The sequence below is a fragment of the Mastigoproctus giganteus genome, chromosome 8, assembly GCF_048544385.1.
Source record: "Mastigoproctus giganteus isolate SK-2022 chromosome 8, ASM4854438v1, whole genome shotgun sequence".
NCBI classification, from domain to species: domain Eukaryota; kingdom Metazoa; phylum Arthropoda; class Arachnida; order Uropygi; family Thelyphonidae; genus Mastigoproctus; species Mastigoproctus giganteus.
The window spans coordinates 92655371-92673826 of NC_143582.1; the positions used below are offsets into that span (position 1 = coordinate 92655371).

At 39.2% G+C, this 18456-nt stretch overlaps 1 protein-coding gene across 1 annotated transcript in view; it reads left to right on the top strand.

Moving 5' to 3' along the window:
- LOC150081718 (uncharacterized) overlaps positions 1–18456 on the top strand; it is a 1674628-nt gene that overhangs the window by 637408 nt on the left and 1018764 nt on the right. The window contains exon 9 of the mRNA XM_090378825.1: positions 9232–9330. Coding sequence (XP_090234951.1) covers positions 9232–9330 — 99 coding nt within the window. The remainder of the gene's footprint in view (positions 1–9231; positions 9331–18456) is intronic.

The following is an 18456-nucleotide window of genomic DNA, read 5'->3' on the forward strand; positions in this document are numbered from 1 at the left end:
CTGTGTGACACCACATCTTTGACATACCAGCAATATCTGCCTTTGATGCCTTGATCAACATTTCAAATTCATCCAATTTATTTACTATGCTTCTAGCATTGGTGTACATGCAAGTATACATGCATCTGTTCTTACTCTTAGTTACTCTAACACCGCCGATGTATTTACTTGTTTCATGACTCCTCACAGTTCCTGAAATTCCCAGCAACTGGCATTCTGGGCTGCTGCTCATTCCAATAGAAGCAGTGCAAGAATTGCTTTCGCCTCTGCCTGCGGCTACTGTTAATCTTTTATTCTGTTAATCCCCCCCCCCCCAAGCTAGCAGTTTTCCGACCCACCTAACGCTACCTCGATAGCACCATAAATATTCTTGCACCCTTTTTATTTAAGTGTATCCCATCCTTGTAGAAGCAGTGTCTTCTGTTAGCAAGCACAGACTACGCTGAAAAAAATTCTATCCCGTGACGCTTGCACAATCTCTCCAGGGATGAATTGATTGACAAGGCTCTCATCATATACTCCCTCCCATTGTGTCTGGGCAGAATTGCAGACACTTTCAAATTCAACCCTAGCTCGCAACTTTTTTTCAACATTGGTACTTTTAATTAAATCTGCACATCTCTTATTCTTAAGTTATATACAAGGCTAATAGATTAACAGTAGCCACTGGCAGAGGTGAAAGTGATTCTTGCACTGCTTCTATTGGAATGAGCAGCAGCCTGGAAAACAAGATGCACGGTTTTTCAGGGATTGCTGCGAGTCATTGCGGTAAAAGTAAACACATGGGTTGTGTTAGGGTAGCTAAGAATAGGAACAGGTGCATGTATACTTGCATGTACACCAATTCTAGGAGTTTGGTAAATAAATTTGATGAAATTTGAGGTATTGCTTAGAATATCAAAGGCCGATATTGTTGGGATATCAGATACGTGGTTTCATACAGATATAAGGAATGCAGAACTGGAATTTGGTGAGTATAATGTGTATAGGAAGGATAGGAAGGGAGGAGGGAGTATGCTATTAGTTAAACACAAAATTCAAGGAAGTGAAGCCAGTCAACATTGCTGAACAGTGCAGTGTTGAGTCAGTTTGGTGTGACATAAGCATTGGGAGATTAAAATTGAGAGTAGGAGTATATTATAGGCCTAATGACTCTGGTGAGTATAATAAAAAACTGTACATCAAATTCAAAATGGGAAGCATTGAAAGAATTAATCTTGGAAGCTACTAGGCTTTTTATACCAACAAAGAAATATTGTTCAAGATTTAGACCTAAATGGATGTGAGATGAACTAATTAGACATGTGACAGAGAAGAAAAATGCATGGGATACATATAAATCAACATGTGACACAGAAGCCTATGATAGATATAAGCTGGTCTGTAACCAAGTTAAAAAAGGAGGTTAGTCAGGCGAAGGCAGATTACGAGAAATCTTTGGCAAAGAATGCAAAGAAACACAGCAAAGAGTTCTTTACTTATGTAAATCCTAGAAGGAAGGGGATGAATCAAAGTAGTCCTCTTGATATTGATGGTTCAGCTATTGATGATCCTTCTCAGGTAGTAACAAACTAAATAAATATTTTGCCTCTACATTCATATGAGGAGTTATTCAGCGAGGTGAATGCCAGAGGTGTATTCAACTCTGGCAGTAAGCTGGAGAATCTTGTAATAACTGAGAGTAAAGTTGAGGAGAAATTGTTGAAGATAAACACAAGAAAGGCACCTGGGGTGGATGGAATCTATTCAGTTATATTAAAGGAAGCAGCAAAGGAAGTAAGCAAATCTTTAGCCATAATCATGAGAGCTTCCCTGTACTCAGGGGAGGTACCCATGGACTGGAGATTCGCAAATGTGATCCCAATTCACAAAGGAGGTTCAAAGGGCGACACAAGTAATTATAGACCTGTTAGTTTAACTTCTGTTCCGGGAAAATGAATGGAGGCACTGGTTAAAGAAGCACTGCAGGATCATCTGGACAAGACTTCAGTTATAGCTCAGACACAGCATGGTTTCGTTAATGGAAAATCTTGCCTGATCAATTTGATTGGATACTATGATGTGGTCACAAAGGAACTTGATGCAGGGAATAACTTTGATATCATATCTTAGAAAGACTTTTGATACTGTTGCACATTAGCATTAGCATTAGTAGAGGCATTTGATGCAAGAAAGCAAGCTTATGCAGCATCAGCCAAAAAAAAAAAAAAAAAAAAACCCACTCCCACTTCACCCCTCTGTTCGTTCAAAATACCTGTCGAGCTGAGCCTTAAACTTATTTAGGCTATCAACTTCCACAACAAGGGATGGAAGTCTGTTCCAACAACCAACCAACCACCCGCTGGCTAAAGGCAAATTTCCGCATGTCTATCCGATATCTGTCTTTCCTCAATTTGAATTTATGCCCTCTCAGGTGATTATTCTGAGCGAGAGGAAGAATCCCATCAGCATTGAGCATGCTCAAACCATTCAAGGCTTTATACACCTCTATCAGATCACCTCGCTGGTGCCTAGTCTCCAGACACTGTAATTTGCAAAACTTAAGCCTTTCTTCGTAAGAGCACCCCTTTGTTCCATTCACTAATCTTGTTGCCCTTCTCTGTACTCGTTCCAGCAGCTCTACATCCTTCTTGAAATGAGGCCTCCAGACCTGTATACAGTACTCTAGGTGTGGCCTGACCATTGCCTTATACAGTGGAATAATCACCTCCTTATCCCTGCTGGAAAAATTCCTGTATATCATTGACAATACTCCATGAGCTACTCTTGCAGCCCGTCTGCACTGCTCAGAGAACTTCATATCTGCTTGCACAATCACCCCCAAGTCCCTTTCATTCTCTACCACTGTCAGTGTAGTACCACAGAGTTGATACGTTGCTCTGGGGTTGCTGTTTCCCATGTGTAGTACTTTACATTTGTCAATGTTAAACTTCATTTGCCACCTCTCAGCCCATCTGCTCAACCTTTCCAGATCCTGTTGCAGCAGCATAGTGTCAGTAGTGTCCTTGACAACCCTGCCAACCTTTGTATCATGTAAACTTGGACATTAAGCTTGATATACCATCATCAATATCATTTATAAATACAGAAATCAATAATGGACCCAACACTGAGCCCTGAGGGACTCCATTAATAACATTAGTCCACGATGAGCAGTGTCCATTGATTACCACTCTCTGTCTTCTCCCCCTCAACCACCCCTTTATCCATAGCAGCAATTTGCCTCCAATGTCACACTGCTCCAATTTGTGTAGCAGTCTTCCATGTGCAACAGTATCAAAAGCCTTTCTAAGATCCAAGTATATAATATCAAAGTTATTCCCTGCATCCAGTTCTTTTGTGACTGCATCATAGTATCCAATCAAGTTGGTCAGGCAAGACTTCCCCTTAACAGAACCATGCTGTGTCTGAGCTATAACTGAAGTCTTGTCTAAATGATCCTGCAGTGCTTCTTTAACCAGTGCCTCCATTAATTTTCCTGGAACAGAAGTTAAGCTCACAGGTCTATAATTACTTGTGTCAGCCTTCGATCCTCCTTTGTGAATTGGGGTCACATTTGCACATTTCCAGTCTATGGGTATCTCCCCTGAGTCCAAGGAAGCTCTCATAATTATGGCTAAGGGTTTGCTTACTTCCTTTGCTGCCTCCTTTAATATAACTGGATAGATCCCATCCACCCCGGGTGCCTTTCTTGTGTTTATCTTCAACAGTTTCTCCTCCACTTTACTCCCAGTTATTTCAAGATTCTGTAGCTTACTGCTAGAGTTGAATACACCTTTGGCATTCCCCTTGCTGAATAACTCCTCATGTGTGAATGTCGATGCAAAATATTCATTTAGTTTGTTAGCTACCTGAGCAGGATCATCAACAGTTGACCCATCAATATCAAGTGGACCAATCTGATTCATCCCCTTCCTTCTAGAGTTTACATAAGTAAAGAACTCTTTGCTGTTTTTCTTTGCATCCCTTGCCTAGGATTTCTCGTAATCTGCCTTCGCCTGCCTAACCTCCTTTGTAACTTGGTTGCATATCAACTTGTATCTATCATAGGCTTCTGTGTCATATGTTAATTTGTAAGTATCCCATGCATTTTTCTTCTCTGCCATATGCCTCATTAGTTCATCTGACATCCATTTTGGCCTAAACCTTGAACAATATTTCTTAGTTGGTATGTAAAGCCTAGTAGCTTCCAAGATAAGTTCTTTGAATGCTTCCCATTTTGAATTTGCTGTTTGTAACATCATCAGTTGGTCCCACTGTATAGAATTTAAATACTGTCTCAGTCCATCGTAGTCGCCTTTACGGAAGCAATAACCCTTCCCTTTACCCCTAATGGTAGTTACCTCTTTCAGTAACTCCCACTTCAGCACACTGTGATCACTGCCACCTAGTGGTTCATTTATCTGCAGATTCTTAATGCATGAAGAATCACTGCTGATAATCAAATCAAGAGTATTCCTCCCTCTAGTTGCCTCCCGAACATGCTGATGTAGAAAACAATCATCCAATAAATCCACAAAAGCCCTGCTAGTGTGTGAGTAACCAGCCCCCAAATTCCAGTCAATATCTGGGAAATTAAAATCTCCCATTATAAGACTCTCTGATTTACTGGCCCACTCTATTTCCCTGTAGTGTTCCTTATTATACTCATAAGAGTCATTAGGCCTATAGCACACTCCTACTCTCAATTTTGATCTCCCAATGCTTATGTCACACCAAACTGACTCAACACTGCACTGTCCAGCGATGTCGACTGGCTTCACTTCCTTGGTTTTTATGTGTTTCTTAACTAATAGCATAACCCCTCCCCCCTTCCTATCCTGTCTATCCTTTCTGTAGACGTTGTACTCCCCAAATTCCAGTTCTGCATCCCTTATATCTGTGTGACACCACGTCTCTGATATCCCAACAATATCTGCCTTTGATGTTTTGAGCAATACCTCAAATTCATCAAATTTATTTACTAAACTCCTAGCATTGGTGTACACGCAAGTATACGTACACCTATTTCTATTCTTAGATACCCTAACACAACCCATGTGTTTACTTGTACCGCAATGACTCCCGGCAGTCTCTGAAATATCCTGCATCTTGTTTTTCAGGATTCTGCTCATTCTAATAGAAGCAGTGCAAAAATCTCTTTCACCTCTGCCAGTGGCTACTGTCAATCTATTGGTCTTTGTCTCCCCCCAAGCTAGCAGTTTTCCGACCCACCTAACACTGCCTCGATAGCATCAGCAAATATTCTTGCACCCTTTCTATTTAAGTGTATCCCATCCCTGTAGAAGCAATCTCTCCTGTTAACAAGTACAGTCCAGGCTGAAAAAAATTCTACCCCTTGAGCCTTGCACAATCTTTCCAGGGCCGAATTGATCGACAAGGCTCTCATCATATACTCCCTCCTATCGTGTCTGGGCAGAATTGCAGACACTTTCATGGAAGACTGCTGCACAAATTGGAGAAGTGTGGCATTGGAGGCAAATGGCTGCTATGGATAAAGGAATGGTTGAGTGGGAGAAGACAGAGTGGTAATCAATGGACACTGCTCATTGTGGATTAAAGTTATTATCGAGACCCTCAGGGTTCAGTGTTGGGTCCATTGTTGTTTTCTGTATTTATAAATGATATTGATGCAGCTATAAGCTTAATGTCCAAGTTTGCAGACGATGAATGTTGGCAGTGTTGTTAAGGACACTAATGACAGTACAGGTGACCCCCGCTTAACGCTGATCATTCGTTCCGGAAAAACAGAGCGCTAAGTGAATCTGCGCTAAGCGAGCGCCGCTTTCCCATAAGGTAACATATGTATTTGTGAGTTGCGGTCGGTGCCATAGGATATTTCCTAATCAATAATAAACGGTAGTAAAAAGAAGCACAAATGTCAGTCAAAATATTTAATATTGAAATATTTGTACATATAAAATATTCTGCATTACATACATATATAATTATGTGGTAACTACTTACGTATCAAAAGTAAACTTAAAATTCCAATTAAAATAATGCATTTAATTAATTTAATTTAATTGATGGATTTAATCATGAAAAATGTGTGGATTTTGAGTTGAACTTTGTCCCTCTTCCAAATAAACTAAAAGGGGTATTAATTTTAAATCCCCCGCAGCGTTACCACCCAACATTAAAGTCAACCGATTCTTCGCCGCTTTGAAACTTCTTTCAATATTAAACTTCTTTTAGGCATTCGTTTCCACAAAAGTCCTGCTTCATCTATGTTAAAAATTTGTTGAGAAGTATAACACATAATACTCCTCTTCAATAATTTTAACAAGTTCTTTTTTGAAAGTTTCGGCTCCTTGATCTGCACTAGCGGCTTCTCCCGGGATTTTAAATATTTTAATTCTATTCTACCAGCCCTTAGCAGTTTTAATTGGTTCCACATTTTTTTTTTTTAAGCGAGTTTTCTTCAGATCATCATATTGGCTAATCTGTTTTTCTCTCTCTTTTTTTTTTTTTTTTTTTTTTAATATTTAACTTAACTGAATTCTGCATTGGAATATTATCTTCAATAAAATTAGTCTTTCCATTTCAATCCTAATAGCTGGCCTAGCCCTAGTTGCTTGCAGTGGAACAGCTATCTTTCCCGCTGTTAAAATTAATTCTTTATTTTTATTATAATTGTGCTTACAGTTAAAGTTGCAAGTCCTAAATTATGGCACACATCCGCTTTTTTTTTTTTTTTTTTTTTTTTTTTTTGTATGAAAACCCCAAACACGAAAGGTATCAAAACCTATAGTACTTAGTACCGTGCATGGGTTGAAGGAGAAGTATGGGGGGAAGGGGATGCCGGAAACTTTGCTCTAGAGACTAAACATGGGTTTCACCACTTCAAGCCTCCAAATGAGCAAAGTGGTGGTATTTCACCGGTTGATGAAAGTCATCTACCACCTACAGCTTGTCGTTGACCGGAATCGATTCGCTTCAAAATGTCTAATTTAATTTTCAAATTCAGTCTTTTTGTTACATTTATAGTTTTCGTACTGCGCCCAGACATCGTTTCTTTTTCATTCCTGTCGGTCATTATTAGCTCTTCGAAATGTAACTGCGTTGGTTGCAATAATTACGATACAATGTTCAAGTAAACTGTCCGTTACGCACGATGTCTAATACTGTACTGAGTGATGACTAGACTTCAGATAAATGCATATAATGCAAATATTACAAGCAAAATACTTGATCATTTTTTAAAATGTTGATTTCGGAACTACGTAACAAGTCACTGTACTTCAATTAAATTAGCGTGCGAGAAAATTTCTCTGAGCGTGGGAAAATTTTGCAAATCGGCGTGGGAAACGTTTTAATGCTGTTTTGCTATTCATTTTCAAGCTATCGACTCCATCAAATGAAACGATTTCGTTAAATATGCCAAAAATGCAATCTGTAAAAGAGCATTATAGTGATCTGTGACAGCGTTATAGTCAGATACGGGTTATAATATAAGAACAGCGTTATAGCGAATCAGCGTAAAGCGAACCGCGTTATAACGGGGGCTTGCTGTACGCTGCTGCAACAGTATCTAGAAAAATTGAGCAGATGGGCTGAGAGGTGGCAAATGAAGTTTAACATTGAGAAATGTAAAGTACTACATATGGGAAACAGCAACCCCAGAGCAACGTATCAACTGTGTGGTACTACACTGACAGTGGTAGAGAATGAAAAGGACCTTGGGGTAATTGTGCAGGCAGATATGAAGTTTTCTGAGCAGTGCAGATGGTCTGCAAGAATAGCTCATAGTCTCTTATCAATGATATACAGGAATTTTTCTAGCAGCGATAAGGAGGTGATTATTCCCTTGCATATGGCAGTGGTCAGGCCACACCTTGAGTACTGTATACAGGTCTGGATGCCTCATTTTAAGAAGGATATAGAGCTGTTGGAATGAGTACCAAGAAGGGCAACAAGATTAGTGAATGGAATGAAGGGTTTCTCTTACGAAAAAAGGCTTAAATTTTTCAAATTACAGTGTCTAGAGACTAGGCATCTGCGAGGTGATCTGATTGAGGTGTATAAAGCCTTGAATGGTTTGGGCATGCTCAATGCTGATGGGATTCTTTCTTTTGTTCAGAATAATCACCTGAGAGGGCATAAATTTAGATTGAGTAAAGACAGATGTAGGATAGATGTGCGGATGTTTGCCCTTAGCCAGCGGGTAGTTAGTCGGTGGAACAGCCTTCCATCCTTTGTTGTGGAAGTTGATAGCCTAAATAAATTTAAGCCTGAGCTGGACAGGTATTTGGAACGAACGGACGGGTGAAATGGAAGTGTTTTTTTTTTTTTTTTTTGGCTGATGCTGCATAAGCTTGCTTTTTTGCATCATATGCCTCCACTAATGCTAATATTATATTATATATAATATGAATGTATATATGCATAATATAACATCTCCACTTATATCAGTAATAAATTCCCTTTATTAGCTCTTGTTCACAAGCTCCTACAATACAGAAGCAACAGAAAAACACAGAGGCTATTGGTTGCAGATTTGTCCTCTTAGACAAAGTGACAGTGCAGAGTGGCCAAGTCGAGATGTACCATGTATTCTGTACAGAAATATACTAAGAATGCTGATCTTGCCCCAGCAGAACTAGGGGGCTTACAGTAAAGTGTACAGGCTTACAGTAAAGTGTAAAGAAACATATCTTTAGAATATAACAAAAATAATAGGAAGACAACAATTATTGATATGTGTAGTAAAAATTAAGTACATAAAACTTGCGTGACTTGGCTAGCACTAAATTCTTGTGATGTACACATAGCTAATGCAGAAAATTGCAGTTCATGAATACATAAAGACCAGAGTTACTTGATATGTGAGAGGTATGTGATGACATATACATCTAAACTGTAAAGTCAGGGTGAAATGTGAGGAAAGATGAAACATTATGGTTATTTTTAGTTTGGTTGAGATTCCTTAGTGTTTTGCTGCTTTTGACAGGAGAGTTTTGTTTTTGGCTATTAGGACATGGTCTAAATTCCATTTGTTGAATGGAAAGTGTTTTTCGATTAAACGGAATCGGGTATGCTCAATGGAATAGCTTTATTTCAGATGATGTCTTCATCAATGTATAGTTGAAAGTGTTTTGAAGTTAATATATTTTTTTAAAAAAACTTCTTTATAAGTTTATGTTCAAGTACATTGTTATCTAAGAGCCATTATATTGTTCTTTTTTCTTAATATTTAATTGCTGATAATATGTAGTGATTTTCTTACAGGATGGGTTGACTCCTTTGCATTGTGCTGCACGCAGTGGGCATGATCAGGTAGTAGATATGCTTTTGGACAAGGGTGCTCCAATTACTGCTAAAACAAAGGTTTGCATTTTAAGTTTTCAATAATGAACTCTATGATCACTTATGTTATTGTAATTCCATAGTTTTATTTTTAACTATTTTTATTTTAAATAGTTAAAAATAAAACTGCTACTGCTGGAAAAACAAATCTCTTCTAGTATATTTTACTATTGCTAAAACTGAAAGAAAAGTAGTCTTTTTTATTTTTTATTTATTTATTTTTTGCTTAAACAGTTTTGTAGAATGTTTAATCAGTTTTATTTCTCAAGTAAGACGATATTCTTGTGTCATGATTTCATGAAATACTGCCTGGGTCAGGCAGTATTTAATGGAAATCTCTGTTAAATCACAATGAACAAGCCGACCGGGCTAGCCGGGTGGGTAAAGTGCTTGTCTGGCAACCCAAAGGTCGCGGGTTAGATTCCCGACTCGGGCTTGGATCAAAGTACTGCAAAAACCTTGGGAGGTGCATTATGGCCACAGAAGCCTATGTGCCAACAACTACCAAAAAAAAAAAAAACAAAACAATGAACATACTATGAATTATGATGAAAAAAAAGTTTCTAAACTTTGTTTTTCTCTGTACTTTAGTAGTCGTTACTTTGGAATTGGTTCTCATGTTGCAGTGAATTCAGTGATTTTACTATAGTGTGAAGTTTTAATGCTCCTGAGTATAGAAATCTGCAAGTGTGGTATGAACTTCAGTTTAGATGAAATAAAAAAGACATGAGTGGATTTGTGGTGCATATGGATGATGGAATGGTTAGGTTTGCACTAGCTGGCAGAAAACTGCGATCCATCCTCTCGAGAGTAAAAACACTGATCCCCTTCCTGTTACAGAGCAGCTGGGTGTATTGTATTTCCATGACTGTGGTTGTTGTTACATTGGGGAATCTAGCAGAAGACTCCTAGACTGGATCTCAGAGCATGACAGGGCAATCCGGTCTGCTGATTTGGAGAACTTGGCAGCCGCAGAGCATTATAGTCATCTTAGCATGATCTTGACCCACACTGAGACACCAAACTCATTGACCACTCACAAAATTACCACCAATTATTGTGGCTAGAATCACTTCACATATCAGGTTGCCATGGTGCTTTTAACTGTAATGAAGGAGCACGTATTCATCCTGTTATGGAGGCGGTTATTCTCCAGTGTGATGAACGTTGGCACGCACCCCATGTACGTGCTTGTGCTTTGCAATCACAGCTACAAACGTCTAGCTCCAACCAGTAATTGTGGCTTGCACTCGTGTCACACTTTGTTTGCCTCACATGGCCACGACCGGGCTGTTGTTGTTTTCGTACTTATGTGTATTCAGCTCATGAGTCTCTTTGATGTCAAAGCTTCTGTTTTAATTTATTTGTTTTTGCTTTAGTTTACCTTATTAAAGGGTTCTACCTACAGCATATTTGTTTTCTGTTTATTCGGAGTAAACGGTAATTTTACCTTTATTATGAATACCGGATTCCGAGACCTTGTTAACCTTGTCAGTTAATTCTTATTTAGCTGCCCCGAGTGCTGCCTAGTTTTTTGTTTGATGTAATAACAATGTTCAGAAAAGGTTAGTCCCTCATTCTCTTTTAGGGGCCAATCTACATGGGATTTAACCTTTCATACTTTGCATCTGCTTATCCATATGGAGATATTGTTCTTGTTCCCCCCCCCACCACCTCTATTTTTAATTGTCATCTGGACAGATTTACTTGGGTTTAAATTGATCTTTACAGTCTAGGCAATACTTCAGTTTAATTGTTATTAGCTTGTTGATTTATTCACACGACTTTCAAAGAATTTCTAATCATCAGCATGTCTTATAAAGTTATTTTTATGTGATGTTGAAAAGGGTTTGCAAGCTGAAACAAACAACATTGAGGAGAGAATCTGCACCCTGTTGTTTGTCTTTTTTCTAGAATGTTATGTAAAACTTGAGGAGAAATTGTGTATTTTGAACTAGCGTGATAGAATTTGTTTTAGAGCTGTTATCAAGATATTCTCGAAAGCCGCTTATACATCTAGGAAGTAATATCAAGCTGTTGTTTATTGTTGAGAGCTTTCTTCATTTGGAAAAGAGTCTCAAGGAATTTTTAACCCTTGCTCTTTCTGTTAAAATGGAGTGCAAGTATAGAGGACAATGTCTGAAGCAGGGCTGAGAGAAGGGTCTTCTGAAAATTCTTCAGGATAGTACAGCTTATAGGTCTCTAATCTTTTAGTTTTTAGTTTATTTTGGGAATGGACCTGCTGACATAACTGTTTCATAAGTAGGAGAGAATGCCTTTTTGTGTATGTGCTGTGCACACTACAAACTTTTTGTGTTTATGGTGTGCATAACGAAACACCTCAATAATGTAAAGGATGCCAATTTTTGCCCCAAAAAGAGGGAGATTATCAGTTGCTTTATTTGGAAGTTAATTTATTTCTTTGGTAATTGAGGTGAACATTACAGGTGTCCTTATTAAAAATTTGAGGTTAATACTTATATTTCTATTATTCAGTGGAGGGAATCAGTTGTTCTGTTCCTGTTTTCTTTGATTGCTAATTGGTTAGGTGTGGAAGGTTGTCCAAATGGATCACTGACTAAAGATGCCATCATTAAATCCTTTTTAACTCTTATCACCAACAACCCTTTTTTGCTGTTTGAGCTTTGAGTGCACAACTGCATAATGTGCTTGATTTTTAACGTTTAGTACCATCACTGAAATAATTTTGTTTTAATGAAAGATAGTGTCTATTTTATATAGCACATAACTTATTGTATATGATCATGAACATTAACAGCATCATGACTTAAATGATTACTAAAAACAGGGATTGAGAGAAAATTAATAACTTTGCTGATTTACAAGTTAATGCAATTGCATCATTTCTGAACATAGCCAACTTACATAAGTAGTTATAAATTGGCATCATTAAGTATATCTCATATTGTGAATACCTTCACAACGAGTTGCCATGACATTGCATTACCTCGAATAAGTAACGCTTCACCATAGGAGAAGACTATTGTTACTTATTCTTAGCGGATACTATCACCCATACGGCACCATTTCGGAGCTAATTGGCTGGCCCCAGGTGCCAAGCGTTCCGTGGCCAAGTGATTCTAGTGCGGTTCTGAAAGCGTTTTCTAAAAGAGCATATAAGTGAACAGTTTCTATTTTTAGTTTCAAACATCGTTTTCTTGATTTCTGTATCAGAGTAGCTTTCTCGCACTACAAGAAGTAGGCAGAAGCCCAGAAAGGAAAACCACTTTTCTGTTTCCTTTTCTATTAGTACTAAATTGTTAACTCAGCCGCTTGGTCACCTCGTGGCACTGCTCCTGCCTCCCCATGGCGGGGCCGGCAACCTGGGTGCTAAAGCAAACTCCCAAGGCCAAAAGAAGCAAAATGTGGATAACAACAACTTTCCACCGATTCAGAGCAAATCCAAATGCAATGGATTTGCACCAACCCGATGATGATGATGTAACCAACAGAAAGAGACTGAAGACACATGCTTCCAGAGTAGAACATCCAAGTTTCCCGATCTTGCATTCTTTAACGAATCGGGCCTTAGGCAATCACCATTTCTCATACAGAAGTGTTTGGAAAGTATAGCATGTTCCCTGAAAATGGTGAGACGTCTTAAATCTGGTGACCTACTGGTTGAGGCTGCCAGCTCCAAACGCTCAGAGTCACTTCTTAAACTCACCACATTCGGTGGAACTCCAGTCAAGGTGTCACCACGTGCTACACTCAGTACCTCCAAAGATGTCATCTCAGAATGGGACCTAATGAATGTATCAGAGGAGGAAATTGTAAATGAATTACAAAATCGGAAGGTCACACAAGCAAGAAGAATTATGCTGAAGAAAGATGACAAACTTATCCCAACTCACAGCATCATACTGATATTTATTTCACCTACCTTCATCAGCAAAGAGTATCTTCACCATCGGTATCTGAACTGCTGCATTCGCCCGTATATTCCAAAAGCCATTAAGATGTTATAAATGTCAGAAATTCGGACACTCCCAAACGGGAGTGTCTGTAAGTTGTTGCTGTATGCCCTAACTGTGGCTCAAAGGAGCATGCCCAAGCTGATTGTAAATCACAGTCCTCATTCGAGCCAGAGTGAGGGCATACAGCAACAACCAGAAGTAGAAGGTAGAAAAAAAAAGTCATTTTCAGAAGCAAGAAAACAAATACAGCAACTAATGCCTAAACATATGTATGCTGATGCTGCTAAAAGATTTCATACGTTGAAGATAAACACAAGAAAGGCACCTGTGGTGGATGGGATCTATCCAGTTATTTTAAAGGAGGCAGCAAAGGAAGTAAGCAAACCCTTAGCCATAATTATGAGAGCTTCCTTGGACTCAGGGGAGGTACCCACAGACTGGAGATATGAAAAAAACCCCAATTCACAAAGGAGGATCAAAGACCGACACAAGTAATTATAGACCTGTGAGTTTAACTTCTCTTCCAGGAAAATTAATGGAGGCATTGGTTAAAGAAGCGCTGCAGGATCATCTAGACAAGACTTCAGTTATAGCTCGGACACAGCATGGTTTTGTTAAGGGGAAGTCTTGCCTGACCAATTTGATTGGATACTATGATGCAATCACAAAAGAACTGGATGCAGGGAATAACTTTGATATTATATACTTGGATCTTAGAAAGGCTTTTGATACTGTTGCACATGGAAGGCTGCTGCACAAATTGGAGCAGTGTGGCATTGGAGGCAAATTGCTGCTATGGATAAAGGGGTGGTTAAGAGGGAGAAGACAGAGTGGTAATCAATGGACACTGCTCATCGTGGACTAATGTTATTAGTGGAGTCCCTCAGGGTTCAGTGTTGGGTCCATTATTGTTTTCTGTATTTATAAATGATATTGATGATTATATCAGGCTTTATGTCCAAGTTTGCAGACGATACAAAGGTTGGCAGGGTTGTGACGGACACTACTGACACTATGCTGCTGCAACAGGATCTGGAAAGGTTGAGTGGGCTGAGAGGTGGCAAATCAACTCTGTGGTACTACACTGACAGTGGTAGAGAATGAAAAGGACCTTGGGGTAATTGTGCAGGCAGATATGAAGTTTTCTGAGCAGTGCAGACGGTCTGCAAGAGTAGCTCATGGTGTCTTGTCAATGATATACAGGAATTTTTCTAGCAGGGATAAGGAGGTGATTATTCCTTGTATAAGGCAATGGTCAGGCCACTCCTTGAGTACTGTGTACAGATCTGGAGGCTTCATTTCAAGAAGGATGTAGAGCTGCTGGAACGAGTTCAGAGACGGGCAACAAGATTAGTGAATGGAACAAAGGGGTACTCTTATGAAGAAAGGCTTAAGTTTTGCAAATTACAGTGTCTGGAGACTAGGCACCAGCGAGTTGATCTGATAGAGGTGTATAAAGCCTTGAATGGTTTCAGAATGCTCAATGCTGATGGGATTGTTCCTCTTGCTCAGAATAATCACCTGAGAGGGCATAAATTCAAATTGAGGAAAGATGTAGGATAGATGTGCAGAAATTTGCCTTTAGTTAGCGGGTAGTTGGTTGGTGGAACAGACTTCCATCCGTTGTCGTGGAAGTTGATAGCCTAAATAAATTTAAGGCTCAGCTGGACAGGTATTTCGAACGAACGGAGGGGTGAAGTGGAAGTGGTTTTTTTTTTTTTTTTTTCTTTTGGCTGATGCTGCATAAGCTTGCTTTCTTGCATCATATGCCTCTACTAATGCTAATATCTGTTGAGACTGATACATCAATACCACAAAGCATCTGTATTTCTGAATGGGCTCGATCTGTACTCTCTTCCGTACTCAAGTCCTCAAAGCAACAGACTTCAAACAGATCTAGCAGCATGCCAGTAATGATACCACCTGTTGCTCATGCAACTTCTGTAAGACCTGCTCAAAGAGAAAACTCTGATCCCGTTAACAAACAGCATACTGAAACTTCTTCCGCTATGGACACAAATGAGACTTGCAATCAAGAAGAAAATGAAACCATTCTGGAAATCCATCCAGAAGAACGGGGGCTCACATCTGGCGAGTATGGGCTTGGCACACCCAGGGTCCTGAGCTGGATATCATCATTCTTCTCTTTCTTGGTGATTCCCTTCTACTTCTCTCTCTCTCTCTCTCTCTCTCTCTCTCTCTCTCTCTCTCTCTCTCTCTCTCTCTCTCTCTCTCTCAGGGTAATTCAGGATTTTTTTTTTTTTTCCTTTGGCTGGTGCAGCATAAGCCTTAGGCTTCCTTGCACCATATAGATGATAATAATAATAATAATAGATACCAGACCTGTTTTTAAAAAGAGAGACAAAATGAAAGTTGCCCACCTGAAACAGACTTCCAAGAAGCAGACAAACACAGCTTCTCCACTTAAATCCAATCAATGAAAAACATCATCCAATGGAACTGTAGCGGCTTTCACAACAATATTGACTACATCCATGAAATAATTATGAACCATAATCCAATTGGAATCAGCTTACAAGAGACATATTTAACACCTTAGTTGTCTTCCTCGAAAAAAAATTATACTCTCTTCCGTCAAGACAGACCTGCTACCACTAATGCTCATGGAGGGGTAGCCATACTCATAGAATCAAGAGTCCCTTGTAAATGCATTCCGCTACAAACTGCCATCGAAGCTGTTGCCACACGAATAGCTATTGGCATTAGTCTAACACTAGTTTCTATCTACCTGCCACCCAGTTATCCTTGTACGTTTAAAGAACTTGAAGATCTCATTCTGCAGTTGCCAATCCCTTTTCATTTACTTGGCGACTTCAATGGACACAATCCATTGTGGGGATCTCCCAATGCAGACGCACGAGGACAACTCATTGAAATTCTTGTCGACAGAAAAAATCTAACCATATTTAATACTGGCTCACCAACTGATCTCCACCTCCCAACAGGAACAGTCTCTGGAATAGACCTATCCATCTGCTCTCTGATCCTCTTCCCTAGTATTGAGTGGACTGCTCTGGACGATCTGCTCAACAGTGACCACTACCCAATAAACTGTAAAATACAAACTTCACTCTGCATAACTTCAGAAACCAGCACAAAATGGAAATTTTCCAAGGCAAATTGGACAAAGTATGCTTCTCATGTATCCTTCGACAATCAGGCCATTGAATATCATCCAATTGACAAAGCTGCCAACCATATTACAAAACAGATCCTAGTAGCTGCATCTATTGCCATCCCACAATCACAGTCAAGCATCCGTAGAAGCAGAAATTATTGGTGGAGTGAGGACTGTAGGAGTGCAAAAAAAGAAAAAAAGCATGTGTAGAATTTATTCCGCAAATATCCTACCACTGCTAACTTTATAAACTACAAGAAACTCAGAGCTAAGGCACGCCATATTAGGAAGAAAGCAAAAAAAAGACTCTTCGATTTGATTCACAGCTGAAATTAATAAAAATACTGACGTAAGAATTATATGGAGAAAAATCAAGCAGTTAAATGGAAAATTCCCCCCATTGTTCTCCCCACTTATCGTCTGGAACTGTCAACTCCTGCAGAGATTGCAGATGCTCTAGGCATAGTATTTTCACAGTTATCTGAATCGACGGCATAAGAACCATCATTTCAGAAGATTAAGACTTCAGCCGAAAAATCCCATCTGAATTTCAGAACCAAATCCTTTCTACCGTACAATCAACCACTCACTATGCTAGAACTTAGAGGCTCTATCTACCGCGAAGAACAGCGTTGCTGGTCCTGATGGAATATACTACATAATGCTACAACACCTAGATAATAAATCACTATTTTTGCTACTGACCTTCTATAATCGCATCTTCATGGAACGTTCATTCCCCAGTTCCTGGTGTCACTCTTTTGTACTGGCAATACCCAAACCATGGAAAGATCTCTCATTTCCTCATAATTATAAACCCATTTCTCTCACCAGCTGCTTAAGTAAAACCATAGAAAAAATAATACACTATCGACTAACATGGTATCTTGTTTCCCGAAATATGATATCCGATAATCAATTTGGTTTTAGGAAAAACCGATCATCCCCAGATGTTATGATCGAAGCAGGAACAAATATTAGGAATGCATTTATCCAAAATAAACATCTCGTCATGGCATGTCTTGATATAGAGAAAGCCTTTGACACCACTTGGCATTTTGGTATCCTGGGAGATCTTCATTTCCTGGATTTGAGAGGTCACTTACCTTACTTCATACAAAATTTTTTGCAGCAGAGGACCTTTCAAGTTCGCTATCGGCAAGTCCTTTCCAAAACATATATACAAGGAGTCCCTCAGGGTGCTGTTCTTAGTGCAACCTTGTTTGCATTAAGAATAAATCAGATGACCAAAATTATTCCCAATATAGTGAATTCATACCTTTATGCTGATGACTGACTGTCCCTTGCAGTTCGCAAAACATGAGCTTTATTGAGAGGCAACTGCAAACATCACTTAATAATATCAAACTATGGATGGCACAGAATGGTTACCGACTGTCTTATCAGAAATCAAGAGTCATTCATTTTTGTAACAAACGAAAGATGCACCCGGATCTGGAAATACACTTAAGAAATCAACCTGTCACTGTTGTGAACAGTGTTCGTCTTCTTGGTGTGATTTTTGATAATAAATTGAACTTTTCAGAACACATCAAACATCTATGGACTGTTTGCCAGAAAAAAATCAACTTACTAAGAGTTATCTCTTCTACATCATGGGGTGCAGATCGTTACACCTTACTTCACTTGTATAGAGCCCTAATCAGATCTCGCCTTGATTATGGTGCCCCGGTTTATGATTCTGTTAGGGAAAGTGTGCTAGCATGGCTTGCCCCTATTCAACATTCTGCCCTCAGGATTGCTGTAGGTGATTATAGAACATTACCAGTACAAAGTCTTTATATTGAAGCCCATGAACCTCTCCTCAGACTCAGAAGAAAGATGCTACTCCTGAATTATGCTGCCAAAATTCAAAATCTAACTACTTAGCCCATTAAGCAGAGGCGGATTTAACGGCGGGTGCACCGGGCGTACGCCCTGGGCCCCGACTTCTGAAGGGCCCACGCAAAACCCCAACAAATTAGTTGAACATATTAGTTCAAAACTTTGTGATTATTATTATGCTATTATTAATTATATTATACATATATTACATTCAAATTTTATTGG